Here is a 13,971-nt window from a genome sequence, read left to right on the forward strand (position 1 = left end):
GATGCAGAGCGTTTTTGCCTCTCTGGCAGAAAAAAACGCATGCAGATTTACATGCGTTTTTTCTGCCAGAGAGAAACGTTTTTCAGCATTTTTTCAGTGTTTTTACCTGTGTTTTCGCATGCGTTTTTTCAAGCAGTTTTCCAAGCGATTTTGAGCATCACTTGGAAAAGTGCTTGACAAGTTGGTCACACAATATAAATCCATGCAACCGGCATGGATTTATAATGTGTGAACAACTGATGCTTTAAATGCAGCATCTATAGTAAAAAAAAGAGAATTAAAACATTAAAAATAAAAAAAAACCTGTGTACTCACCTCTCCGGTCTCCTCCAGTCTGCTCCCAGCCGCGTCCTCTCTCTTCGGCATCCCGCAGTATACTGTAAGGACCTGCGGTGACGTCATTTAGTCAGGTGAAGGTCGCGCGACCATCACCTGACCGCCGACGTCAGCGGTTGCGTGACCATCAGGTGACTAAATGGCGTCACCGCAGGTCCTGACAGTACACCGCGGGACGCCAAGGAGAGAGGACGTGGCCGGTAGCAGACCGGGGGCCGCCGGAGAGGTTAATATACAGGTTTTGTTTATTTTTATCTTTTTTATTTCTTTTTTTCACCGCGTGGTAGCCGGGATGAAGAGGAGTTGTAGTCTCCTCTTCATCCTGGGTACCACACGCACCACGATTACTCTGCAAATTCGCGGCCATTGAATTTAATTGAAACGCAACAAATCCACATATACCTGCGGGTTTGCTGCGTTTCAGTGTTCCTCAATTGCCGCAAATTTGCAGCGTAATCATGGTACAAATGGTCATGCTGCGTTTTGCAGTTTTCGGCACGCTAATTAGCGCATCATGTGCACAGCACATCCGAATTCACATTGCTTTGCATGGCAGACTGTTTTACAAGCGTTTTCGCTGTGTTTTCGCAGCCGTAAAAACGCCGCAAAAACGCTACGTGGGCACATGGCCTTAGTCTAATGGTCAATCCTATACTATTACATCATTACACATGTTGTATACAAAGTACCGACACCCCATTCTCCTCCAACAAGTCAAAAAGGAAAAACCTTCCAGCACTTAAAAGAATGTGATATCAAATAGATATAGATCCTAAATCAGACACCTAAACTAATTCTGACCTTAGATCAGACTCTTCTACTTCACCCCAGTTTTCACCATCATGAAAGGAGTCGGTGAAACTGACATTGTAACCAATTCCCTTAATGGTGGTAGTATTACCTGTGTGGTTAGGGGAACCATGTACATGGGGGAAAGGGGATATCTTCTGTTAATGTAGACATGTAGACAGTTAATGTAGACAGAGGAGGAGTCCTGAGGAGATAATTAGCATATTCCCACTGCATTTTGGGATAAGTGAAGAGTCTCCGCAAGCTAAAAGAACACTGGATTTTGGCCGTTGGAGCTAATAGGAGGACATCGGTAAACCAGGGGAGGAGTCCTGAGGGGATAATTTGCATATTCACACTGCATTTTTGGATAAGTGAAAAGTCTCCGCGAGCTCAAAGAACACTGGATTTTGACCGTTGGAGCTGAAAGGAGGACATCGGTAAACCAGGGGAGGAGTCCTGAGGGGATAATTTGCATATTCCCACTGCATTTTGGGATAAGTGAAGAGTCTCCGCGAGCTCAAAGAACACTGGATTTTGGCCGTTGGAGCTGAAAGGAGGACATCGGTATTTTGGAGCGTTTTTGACTGTTTTCATAACACATTAACAATAAGAACATGGAAGAGTCCAGGAGCCATTTGGTGAGCTGCATATCCTGCTACATGTTCACAGACTTGCCAGTGAAAGAGCCAAACTTCACATGCCAGAAATGCAAGCTTGTGTCCCTGTTGGAGGAAAGTTGCGAAATCTAGAAGAGAGGTTAACTACCTTGAAAATCATTACGGAAGGTGAAGAGTTCTTAAACAGAGCAGAATTATCTCATCATGATACAGAAAGAGAAGAAATTCGAACTGCACCTGACAAAACAGAGGAATGGAAGCATGTGACCCACAGAAGCAGGAGGATCGAGAGGCAGTCAGCACCCATACTGCTCAGGAACCAGTACCAGGCTCTCACGCAGGAGAACCACGAAGAAATACAGCAAGATAAGACTTTGCCCACAATGAATAACCTTGTAAGCCCTCAGAATCCTCCTGGATGGAGAAAGAAAAATGTTGTGAAGAAAAAACGGAGAGTGGTGGTCATGGGGGATTCCCTGTTGAGAGGAACAGAGGCCGCTATCTGCAGAACAGACATAACCTCAAGAGAAATGTGCTGTCTTCCAGGTGCAAAAATTAAAGATGTGTCTGACAGGATATCAAGACTCTTCAGACCTAGAGATCACTACCCATTCCTGCTAATACAGGTGGGAACAAATGACACCGCAAGAAAGGACCTGGAAACCATCTGCAGTGACTTTGAAAACTTACACAAGAAAGTGAAAGAATTGGGAGTGCAGGTGGTCTTCTCATCCATCCTCCCAGTGGATGGCCATGGAACAATGAGGTGGAATAAGATTCTACAGGTGAACAACTGGCTACATCGATGGTGCCGTCAACAAGGATTTGGATTTCTGGATCACGGAATGAATTACCTATATGATGGACTGCTTGCTAGAGATGGGGTGCACCTTACGAAGACTGGAAAACGTGTATTTGGAAGTCGCCTTGCTACACTCATCAGGAGAGCTTTAAACTAGAAAAATGTGGGAAGGGAAGCAAAAGGCCAGAAAAAGCTATACAGCTGACAAATACTATTGAGATCTCTGCTATTGGAAGTGGAAAGAAAGAACAAAGACAAAAAAAATCTAAATAATAAAAATATGGGAGGAAGAGAAACCAATCACAAACTAAAATGTTTTTATACAAATGCACAAAGCATGGGCAACAAACAAGGAGAATTGGAACTACTAACGCAGGAAAAGAAATATGATGTCATTGGAATCACTGAAACTTGGTGGGACGATACACATGATTGGAATACAAGGCTAAAAGGATACAACTTATTTGCAAGAAACAGACTTGATAAACGAGGAGGAGGTGTCGCTTTGTATGTTAGAAAAGCGTATATCGGCACAGAGATTGAAGCTTCAGAGAGTGGGAGTTCTGTCGAAACTGTTTGGGTAAGAATACAAGGAGAGAACAATGGAAAGGACACCATTGTAGGCATTTACTACAGGCCACCTGGGCAAACTGAAGATATGGATGAACTCTTTATGTATCAAATGACCAAGTTCTCCAAAAAATATGACATAGTGGTCATGGGAGATTTCAACTATCCAGACATTTGTTGGGAATCTCTCTCAAGTAAAACTAACAGGTCAAGCAAATTCTTATCCTCTCTTGCTGACAACTTTATCTTCCAAAAGGTAGGGGAGAAAACAAGGGGATCTGCTACTTTAGATCTAATCCTTATAAACAAGGAGGAAATGTTTGAGGAGGTAAAAGTGGCTGGGACCCTAGGAGGCAGCGATCATGCTATTATAGAATTTTGGATAACTAGAAGAGGAAGACATGTGAAGACTCAAACTTCAAGGTTAGATTTCGGAAAGGCAGATTTTAAGCGACTCAGAAAGAGAATAGGAGGGATCCAATGGCTGGATGTCCTTAAGGACAAAAATGTCCAGGAAGGATGGGAAATTTTTAAAAATGAGATTCTCAAAGCACAATCGTTAACAATCCCAAAAAGTAGGAAGAATGGGAAGCATTTAAGGAAACCAGGATGGATGAACACAGAACTTAAACACATGCTAAAAAGAAAGAAAGAAATGTTTATCAAATGGAAAGAGGGAGGCATATCTAAAGAAGATTATAATGCAGTCTGCAGAACCTGTAGGGCACATATTAGGTTAGCTGAAGCTGACAATGAATTAAGGCTTGCAAGAGATGCCAAAAGCAATAAAAAAGGATTTTGAGGGTATGTCAAAAGTAAAAGAAAAGTCAAAGATGCTATAGGATTTTTACAGGATGAAAATAGTGAAATGGTAAGAAAGGATGTTGAGAAGGCCAAACTTTTTAATTCCTATTTTGCATTGTAACATCAACTGATCTTCACTGTCCTATTAAAGGAATAGAAGAATCCAGGTTATCTGTAAACAGAAAGACTGTGAGGGAATATTTAGCTAACATAAATGAGTTCAAGTCTCCAGGTCCAGATGAATTACACCCAGGAGTACTGAAGGAGATCGTAGAAGAAATTTTAGAACCACTCTCCATAATCTTTGAAAATTCTTGGAGAACAGGAAAAGTCCCAGAAGACTGGAGAAGAGCAAATGTTGTTCCTATCTTAAAAAAGGGGAAGGAGGTGGACCCAGGAAACTATAGGCCGGTGAGTCTGACTTCTATACCAGGAAAGATATTTGAACAAATTATTAAGCAACATGTATGTAAGTACCTGGATAAGAATGAAGTGATTAACCAGAGTCAGCATGGGTTTGTAACTAACAAGTCATGTCAGACTAACTTAATTTCCTTCTATGACAGAATCACTGACTGGGTGGATCAGGGAAATGCTGTAGATATATATCTTGACTTCAGCAAAGCATTTGACAAAGTATCTCATACCTTCCTTATTGAAAAAATGACCAAGTATGGAATGGACAAGGCAACTGTTAGGTGGATTCATAACTGGCTTAGTGATCGGGCTCAAAGAGTGGTCGTAAATGGCTTCACATCCAGTTGGATGAATGTCTCAAGTGGGGTACCACAGCGCTCTGTCCTGGGTCCTGTATTGTTCAACATATTTATCAATGATTTAGATGAAGGAATTGAGGGTAAACTGATTAAATTTGCTGATGACACAAAGCTAGGAGGGATAGCTAACACTAGAGAAGAGAGAGAGAGGATTCAAAAAGACCTAAATAAACTGGAGCAGTGGGCAGCAACTAACAGAATGGTTTTTAACAGGGAAAAATGCAAAATACTACATCTGGGCAATAAAAATGATAAAAGCATATACAGAATGGGAGGAATAGAGCTAAGCAACAGCACATGTGAAAAAGACTTAGGTATACTAATAGATCATAGACTGAACATGAGTCAACAGTGTGATGCAGCAGCAAAAAAGGCAAATACAATTCTGGGATGTATTAACAGAAGCATACAGTCTAGATCACGTGAAGTCATTATCGGACTTTACTCCTCTTTGGTCAGACCTTATCTGGAATACTGTGTCTAGTTTTGGGCACCACATTTTAAAAAAGACATTGATAAACTGGAGCAAGTTCAGAGAAGAGCGACCAGAATGGTGACCAGTCTGCAAACCATGTCCTATGAGGAACGGTTACAGGATTTGGGAATGTTTAGCTTGCAAAAAAGAAGACTGAGAGGAGACTTAATAGCTGTCTACAAATATCTCAAGGACTGTCACATTGTAGAAGGATCATCTTTATTCTCATTTGCACAAAGAAAGACTAGAAGCAATGGGATGAAACTGAATGGGAGGAGACACAGATTAGATATTAGAAAAAACTTTTTGACAGTTAGGGTGATCAATGAGTGGAACAGGCTGCCATGAGAGGAGGCGAGTTCTTTTTCAATGGACGTCTTCAAACAGAGGCTGGACAGACATCTGTCTGAGATGATTTAGTGAATCCTGCTCTGAGCAGGGGGTTGGACCAGATGACCCAGGAGGTCCCTTCCAACTCTACCATTCTATGATTCTTCTGTGATTCTATGTGCAAATCCTTCTGCCTCTTCTTCTAATCCCATCTAGACTTGATGATCTTGAGTTGGTTGATGTTGTGTGGTCATATCATCACTTCCAGGACTTCTTGTTCTTCTTTACACTGAAGATTATTTTTAATGACATTGTCTGTATGTTTGGGTTAATTATCCAACTGCGGAATACATTTGAAGCCAATCAGATGCCTCCCTGACTGTATTGGATTGTGGATAAGTGTTTGCCAATATTTCTCAATTTTGAGGACACCATTAATACTGACCAAATTTCCAGCTTCATTTACTGAATTGCAGCCCAATACCTGAACGGATCCTCCACCATGCTTCACTGTTCCTGCAAACCCTCACTATTGTGCTGCTCTCCAGACCTTCAATGAAAGAACTGCGTTTTATTACAGCCAAATATTTTGCATTTTGAGTTCTCAGTACCTGGTGCCATTTTTCTCCATCCAGTTCCTATGTTTTCATGCATAGTTGAGTCACTAGGCCTTATTTCTATGTGGAAGGTATGGCTTTTTCACCACAAGTCTTCCATGAAGACCATTTTTTCCCAGAGTTCTCCCAACAGTAGATTAGTCTATCTGGGTCCCACTGGTTGCTGCCAGCCATTAGCTGATGGCACTGCTGGATATATTCAAATTTTGAATGGAAGTAACATGATGTGTCTTTCATCTGCTGCACTAAGTTTCCTTGCCGACCTCTGTGTCTACGGTTCTAAACACTGTAATTTCTGTGGTGTCCTCAATACTAAAAAATACAGGCAGATACATATTCATCATGCATTACCATCAGAGATGCATCTGACTAGCTCCAAATTTATTCTGTAGCAGGAAAATGACCCCAAACATGTAGCCAATGTCACTGAGAGTAAAGAAGAATAAGGAGTCCTAGAAGTAATGATATGGCCCCCCAGAGCCCTGATCTCAATATAATCAAGTCTGTCTGTGATTACACACCAGGAGACGTTTCTTTAATGCTTTAAAAAAATTCCATTAAAAAATATCCAATCCTGTTCACATCCAAAAATAGCTTTCACCATATTTTACCATTTTCACCCATAGTGTTTATAGCAACAAAAAAAAACCTTTCTTTTTAGCTGGACTTGTAATGTGCCATACATCCATATCTTCTCCACGTTGGAACGCTGCACCTTGCAGACACTCAATCCATCATGTAGCTTCTCAGCATGGAGAAGATATGGATGCAAGCTTAGCCACCTTATAAAAACAAGTATTTGGACTATCAACACCACCGGTGAATATGGTGAAAGCCATTCTGAACATGCACCTTGGATATTTCATATATGGAACGTGTTTAAAGCATTGAAGAAAAGTGTCCTGGTATGCAATTTTTTAAGACAATGGGGCTCAGTGTCATAACAGTGAAAAGTTGTGGAATTGATGTTTTCTGGGTGGTTCTCTGTGGTGTCCAGAAGGTCTGCCAATTCTAGGTGGTGTCCTCTTTTAACGGGAGCCTTCCAGACATGTCAGGATGGTTGGCAAGTATATTACAGGCCTAAACATGGTATTGATAAAGGATGGCATGCCTCCCAACTCTGCCCACCCCCACGGATCAGCTATTTGGAAGGCCCATGACCCTGCAGTATCTTCATTGTCCGAATTGGGTTAGTACTGGACATGTCATACTTTATTTTAATAAATGGTTGTGCTTGGTATTACAGCTTTGTCCCATCCAATTGAGCATGGCATGTGCATTATGGGAGAAACATAAACTACGAAGAAGCCATGGCGTTCGCCGGAGCACCGCTGCTCATCAAATATTTGATCATGAAGATAAAAAGAGTCAGACCCCCACTAATCAGATCTATGACTACACCCCCAATCCACAAATGGTTGTCATGGATGTGATTGGGGGATGTATAAACTTTTCAACTTTCTCAGATTTCTTTCTAGGCAACAAGGAAAGTAAAATCTGTTCTACATCCTATAATTGCAGCCTTAATTTATGTTATACAATAAGACATCTAATCTGCTCTGCCTATAATTATACCTTCATATTAGGTTTACAATGCTTTGAAGTTACATGCACGGATTTGAATCAATGTCATAGAAATTATTCTGAGCTCCGTTAGCCGCTCTTATTAAGTTTTTTTATGATTTGGCTCAATCCAACATTTGAAATGTTTCATGCTTTTAATTATAGGGGAAAAATGATCCCATCGGATCTTGAAAGGAGGATCATAGAAGCCAAGCAGAAGGTATGTGCCATTCAATTCTACCCAAGTACACTTGCTATGGCTGTAATATTTATAGGAACATTGGGGATGGCTGCTTGTAGGATGATGGGGATGTTTTGTCAGCGGTGTGTATGACTGGACTGCGGAATTTCTATAAAATATATATCTTTTACGATATAAGGTCATCAACTTTGCATGACCATTATACACATATTAAATTGTGATGAAGTTGACAGTGGAGAGGAGTGGGTTACGTGATGAAAATAGTCAGGACATGATACAATCAATGCTCTATGTATCTTGATGAATTTCTCTCCCTTTTCCAGGGGTATGTGCCGTTTTTCGTTAGTGCCACAGCTGGGACTACCGTCTATGGTGCATTTGACCCTCTTGTCGCTATATCTGATGTCTGCAAAAAGTATAAAGTCTGGATGCATGTTGATGTAAGTATTGTTACTTCTAATTCCCATTAATCAATAAGGATGCATTATAAATTGTCCGTTCTTTTTACTTTTTTTTATAAGTTTTCCCTCTCTTTATTCTTAGCTGTAACAGAGTAGACCCTAGGTTTTCAACCTGTGCTGTTACTAGATGGATACATGCCATATTTTTAATCCTTAAACTTTATTTTAAAGGGAACCTTTCAGCAGTATTTTGCAATGTAATCTGAGAGCAACATGATGTAAGGGCAGAGACCCTGATTCCAGCTATGTATCACTTACTGGGTTGATTGATGCAATTTTGATAAAATCCCTGTTTTCTCTGCTGTAGATGTAGCAGTTCTCTGAATGTTGAGCTGTGTATAACCCCGCCCATGACTCGCCCAGGGGGATACAGGGGTTACTCGGTACCCGGGCTTTGACTTTCTGTGGGATGTCACGGCAGTCGGCTCCCGGGGTCGTACCCTGGGGTCACACTTTAAAAGGGGTTTTGTTAACAGTTTTGTCTCGTAACGCCACCTGTGGTTCCCGGTAATGAGTACCGGCGCTGCTGCAGACCTCCGCGGATGATGGGATGGCAGCTGGGATATTTCTGCTCCCCACAGGCGGAGCGGGCCCCCGGGGCAGTGTTGATGGAAGGGATGCAGGTGAGAGGTGGCCCGGTCGGGTCAGGGGGAATGACGGACACGCACACAGGGGGTTCGCTTCAGTACCTTTACTGGTGTAGACGGCAGAAATAGTCCAGGGTACTTGATAGGAAGGGTGCACTTCTGGACTCTCCCCAGTGAGCGGGTATAAGGCCTCCTGATCCGTTTCTTTCTTTCTCTAAAGCTTCTGGCCAGCCTGGAACTAGGCCTAGCTTTTATGCTGTTTCGCTCTCTCACCTGTCTGCTTGTAGTAGAACTTTTCTTTGGCTACCACTATCCCTGGATGCTGGGGCCTTCGTGCTTCCTAGTTCTGTGAAATGATGGTAGCTTCAGGTTGACCAGGGATCTGAAATCCTCCTGGTATGCCGGTTGTCCCTACTGGGTGTAGAGGACCCTGTAGGCGCGGACCCGGTGTCCGGCTTGTGTCCTGGGGTGAGCTTCAGATGCTCCTCTGCCCCCTTAACTCCTCTCTCCTTGCCTCGGCCACACTCGGGGCCCTCAACACAGCAGCAGACGTGCTGCTTCTTCACTGCTCTAAAGCGTCAGCACACTCTCTGGCTACCTAACTCCACCCTCCAATATATATATCCCTATCAGGCTCCCTCTGGTGGTATGAGGTGGAAGGGCAGAGGTGTCTGTGTGTAATGAGGGCCTCTTGTGGAGAAGTCCATCCATGCACCCTTTTGGGTCCTGTGGTACCTGTAGTAGCAGGGTGCCACATTCCCCCCTAGTACAACTCAGTACTACTGAAGCATTTTAAACAGGTAACAACAACAATTATGATAACAATAACACATAGGAAGTTTTCAAAGTTACAGTGAGTCCCATAACCAGGTGTCCATCTCACTGGTGAAGGTGCAACATAAGCAGCATGAGGGACCCGTCTGAAAACCCTCAACATAGGCCCTGGCGTGGCTACAGGGCATAAGTGATCCAGATGTTGGACCACATCTTCGGCCATGCCAAACGGGTTCAGTGGTCTACAATAGGGAGCACTTTAAGAAGCTCGACTATTTACAAGGGACAGTTCTTTGGATATTCACCTTCCATAACCTACAGTCTTTATACCCTCACGGGTAACTAAATGCACACATGTATTTTTCAGTTCACACACAAAAACAAATTTTAAATTTTTCTTCTGTACCCTTACGGGTAACAATTTACACTGTAGGCATTTTGTACTTTATTCCCTATACCTGGTAGGGATTTGGCCTTGTGTGCTGCGTGTGGATCTACGTAGCATTGGAGTGATACTGGTGTCTGTGCATGCACTATCCGCTAACCTATCAGGTCTACATGCGGGTAAGTTATAGAACTGCCTCAACATCTCTATAGGACTGGCAAGTGCACTGTTTACTGGACCCTCAGGTTCCGCTTTAACTGGCGATCCTTCTCTTACTGGGGACTCTTCCTGTTCCTGAGCAGGTTCTTCTAGAGTGTTCACAGGTTCCTCTTGTGGTGGAGGTTCTTCTGGTGGCTGACAGAAGTGTATCACTGGTATGATAACTGCTCCATCGAGTTGAGGCCAGTCTGCGGGGAAGTCTCCTAGAACTGTATGAACTACATCTTCCTTGGGTTTTTCCGGTATTATAAGAGGTGCTTTTTCCTCCTCTGTCTTCAGTAGACCTGGGCACAATTTCAAATGGTCTCTTGAGACTGTTGTGGTTGTCCTACCTCCATCCTTGCTGATCAGGCAGGTTTTCGTGTTGTCAAATCTGGAATTTAAGACGGTGTAGAGCTCTCTTTCCCACTGGTCATCGAGCTTATGACCTCTTGTCTTCCGCTTTAGCACTATTTCTCCTGGTGCCAAGGGTTCTGCTGGTGCATGCTTGTTATACTGGCCTTCTTGTCTTTCCCTGACTTTGTTTAGGCTGTCTTCAACACAGGCCTGTAGTCTCCTGTACTGCTCTTGCCGATTTGTGTCCCAGTCTTCAGTGGACATATCCGCAGCAGGTTCTACCACACCGAGTTCCAGGTCCGTGGGCAATTTTCCAGGTCTTGCTCTCATGAGGTACGCTGGGGTACAATTAGTAGAACTCACAGGTATGTGGTTATACAGGTCCACTAGGTCCGGTAGCTTTTATGGCCACTGATTCCTCTCCTCCAAAGGTAGGGTTTTTAACAGGTCAATGACGATGTTATTCATTTTCTCGCACATACCATTGGTTTGAGGATTATACGGTGTAGTCTGGATCTTCTTGCATCCGTACAGGTGACAGAATTCTTTAAACAGCTCAGCTTCAAAGGCAGGGCCTGGATCTGTTAGCACCTTGTCCGGGTATCCATGAGGCCTGCAGAAGTAGGCTTGGAACGTCCTTGCTACAGTTTCTGCTGTCAGATCCTTGACAGGGGCTACCACCGGGAATAGTGATCCACCATGGTAAGGCGTAGGAATAGCCTGATCTGCTGGCTGACCGTTTGACGTGGTCCAGAGCGACAATCTCCAGGGGTTGGGTTGTTTTGATGGACTGCAAGGGTGCTTTCTGACTTCCGTAGTCTTTCCTTCTGAGGCTACAGGGCCCACAATTCCGGCACCACCTTTCTATAGAACTCCGCATTCCAACCCAATAGAACCGGTCCTTCAGCAGGGTTTCCAGCTACTTCCAGCCAAAAAGACCTGCTTTGTCATGGTAGGCCTCTAGCACCATCTGGATATCCGTCCTGGGCACTAAAATCTGCCACACCATTTCATGGGTTCTAGGGTTGACATACCTCCTGAACAGCTTTTCTCTGTAGATGAACAGCCGGCTTCTCTCATTCCACAGGTGTTTGGCTTGTGGGGGAGCATTCTTCTCCAGGTGGGAACCTTCTTGGGTTATCAGTCCTTTGATGAGGCTGACAACTGGGTCACTGTCCTGGGTCCCCTTCCAGCTGTGATGAGGTGAAGCTTTTAGCGTCTTACATGACCTCTTCTGGAGGTGTGTTGCTCGTGGACCATTCCATTTCTGTGGAAAGCTGGTAATTCAATTTCTTCTAGGTCATCCACTTCATCCTCAGTGTCCGACTGGTGGGGCATTCTTGACAGGGCATCAGCATTGGTGTTCTTGTGACCTGCCCGGTACTTGATTGTGAACTGATAATTCGACAATCTGGCCACCCAACGCTGTTCCATGGCTCCCAACCTGGCTGTCTCCAGGTGTGTCAAGAGGTTATTGTCGGTAAAGGCTGTGAATTTAGTTGAGGGTAGGTAATGCCTGAATCTTTCAGTGATAGCCCAGACGAAGGCCAGGAACTCCTGCTTGAAGGAATTGTAATTCTACGGGTTCCTCTCAGTAGGGCGAAGCTTCCTACTGGCATAGGCAATTACCTTTTCTCTGCCGTTTTGCTTCTGGGACAACACAGCTCCCAGTCCCTCGTTGCTGGCATCGGTGTACAACAGGAAAGGTTGGCTGTTATCGGGGTAAGCCAGGATTTCCTCACCGGTTAGGACTTCCTTCATTAATGCAAAGGACTCAGTCTGCTCTTTGACCCACTGGAATGGGGGATTTTTACCTCTTTTGGACTGTCCTACCAGGAGGTCTTGTAAAGGTGCTGCCTTTTTGGTATAGTCCTTAATGAACCTCCTGTAGTACCCGACCAGTCCCAGAAATTGACGTACTTCTTCGATGTTCCTTGGTTCAGGCCACTTCTGGATGGCAGTGACCTTCTCCGGGTCTGGTGCTACCCCCTCTGAGCTGACCACGTGTCCCAGGTATTGAACCTTCTGTTTGTGCAGGTGGCACTTGGAAGGTTTTAGTTTCATCCCATATCCGGACAATGCCTCAAATACATCTGCCAGGTGCTTTAGATGGTCTTTATACGTCCTCGAGTACACGATAACGTCATCCAGGTAAAGCAGCACTGTCTCAAAGTTCCGAAGTCACAAGCAACACTCCATCAACCTCTGGAACGTTCCGGTTGTGTTGCAGAGTCCAAATGGCATGCTGTTGAATTCGCATAATCCCATCGGGGTGGTGAAGGCTGTCTTCTCCCGGTCTTCTTCAGCGACAGAGACTTGCCAGTACCCGCTAGTGAGATCCAATGTAGAGAAATAATTGGCAGATTTTAGTGCAGCCAGGAATTCCTCTATACGGGGCAAAGGGTACGCATCCTTATGTGTTATTCGATAAATTTGTCTATAATCTACACACATCCTCATGCTACCGTCCTTCTTTCTGACCAGGACCAGGGGAGCTGCCCAGGGGCTACAGCTGTCCCTTACTACCCCTGCCTTTTTCATGTCATGCAAAATTTCTTTGGCTTTTTGGTAATGTGCTGGTGGTATGGGTCTGTAACGCTCCTTAATGGGTGGATGGTTACCGGTGGGTATGTGGTGTTGTACCCCTTTAACCCTTCCAAAATCAAGTGGGTGTTTACTAAACACCTGTTCATATTCCTGAACCACTCTATAAACACCGTGCTTCTGATGGACAGGAGTGGCGTCAGTCCTAACATGGAGCTGTTGACACCATTCATCCAGCTGAGCTTCGGAGTCATTGTCCTCCACTGTATCCGGTGGGGTCAAGGATTCCACTGTGTGTATGGCATCATTATTCACAGTATACAATCTGGCAACAGTGGCGTATCATGGCAATTTAACTTCCTCCTCCCCACAATTTAGGAGGCGTATGGGTACCCTTCCATTGCGTACATCAACTACCCCTCTAGAGTGTAGGTCTGTGCTCTGAGTTGATGGGCTCTACTATCGCCTGGTAGTTCTGTCCCTTGAGACCTATTGCTGCCTTACACCAAATCAGCATTTCACTCATTGGGGGAATCACAATGGGTATCGGGTCTGTCACCCGTACATTACCAGTCTCACCACCTGTTAGCTTTACCTGTTGCTGGTACAGGAGGGCGCGAATTTCCTTCTGGAGCACCTTCCTCTGCCCTGGTTTGGCAGTGTCAGCAATCTGTTGGAGTAAAAACAACACTTCTCCCAAACAGTTACCAACAACATTTGTGCCAAGTATCATATAGGGGTTCGTATCACCAGGGTTAGACTCTATTACAATCAGTCCTTG

General features: G+C 44.1%; 1 protein-coding gene across 2 annotated transcripts in view; it reads left to right on the forward strand.

Moving 5' to 3' along the window:
• Window positions 1-13,971, forward strand: part of GAD2 (glutamate decarboxylase 2) — a 200,474-nt gene that overhangs the window by 143,149 nt on the left and 43,354 nt on the right. For both annotated transcript variants that reach the window (XM_073677533.1, XM_073677532.1), the window contains exons 9-10: window positions 7,848-7,902; window positions 8,208-8,324. In XM_073677533.1, the coding sequence (XP_073533634.1) occupies window positions 7,848-7,902; window positions 8,208-8,324 (172 nt within the window). The remainder of the gene's footprint in view (window positions 1-7,847; window positions 7,903-8,207; window positions 8,325-13,971) is intronic.

The sequence above is a fragment of the Phyllobates terribilis genome, unplaced genomic scaffold (genome assembly GCF_046119375.1).
Source record: "Phyllobates terribilis strain yellow unplaced genomic scaffold, ASM4611937v1 Scaffold_4__5_contigs__length_816908805, whole genome shotgun sequence".
Classification (NCBI taxonomy): domain Eukaryota; kingdom Metazoa; phylum Chordata; class Amphibia; order Anura; family Dendrobatidae; genus Phyllobates; species Phyllobates terribilis.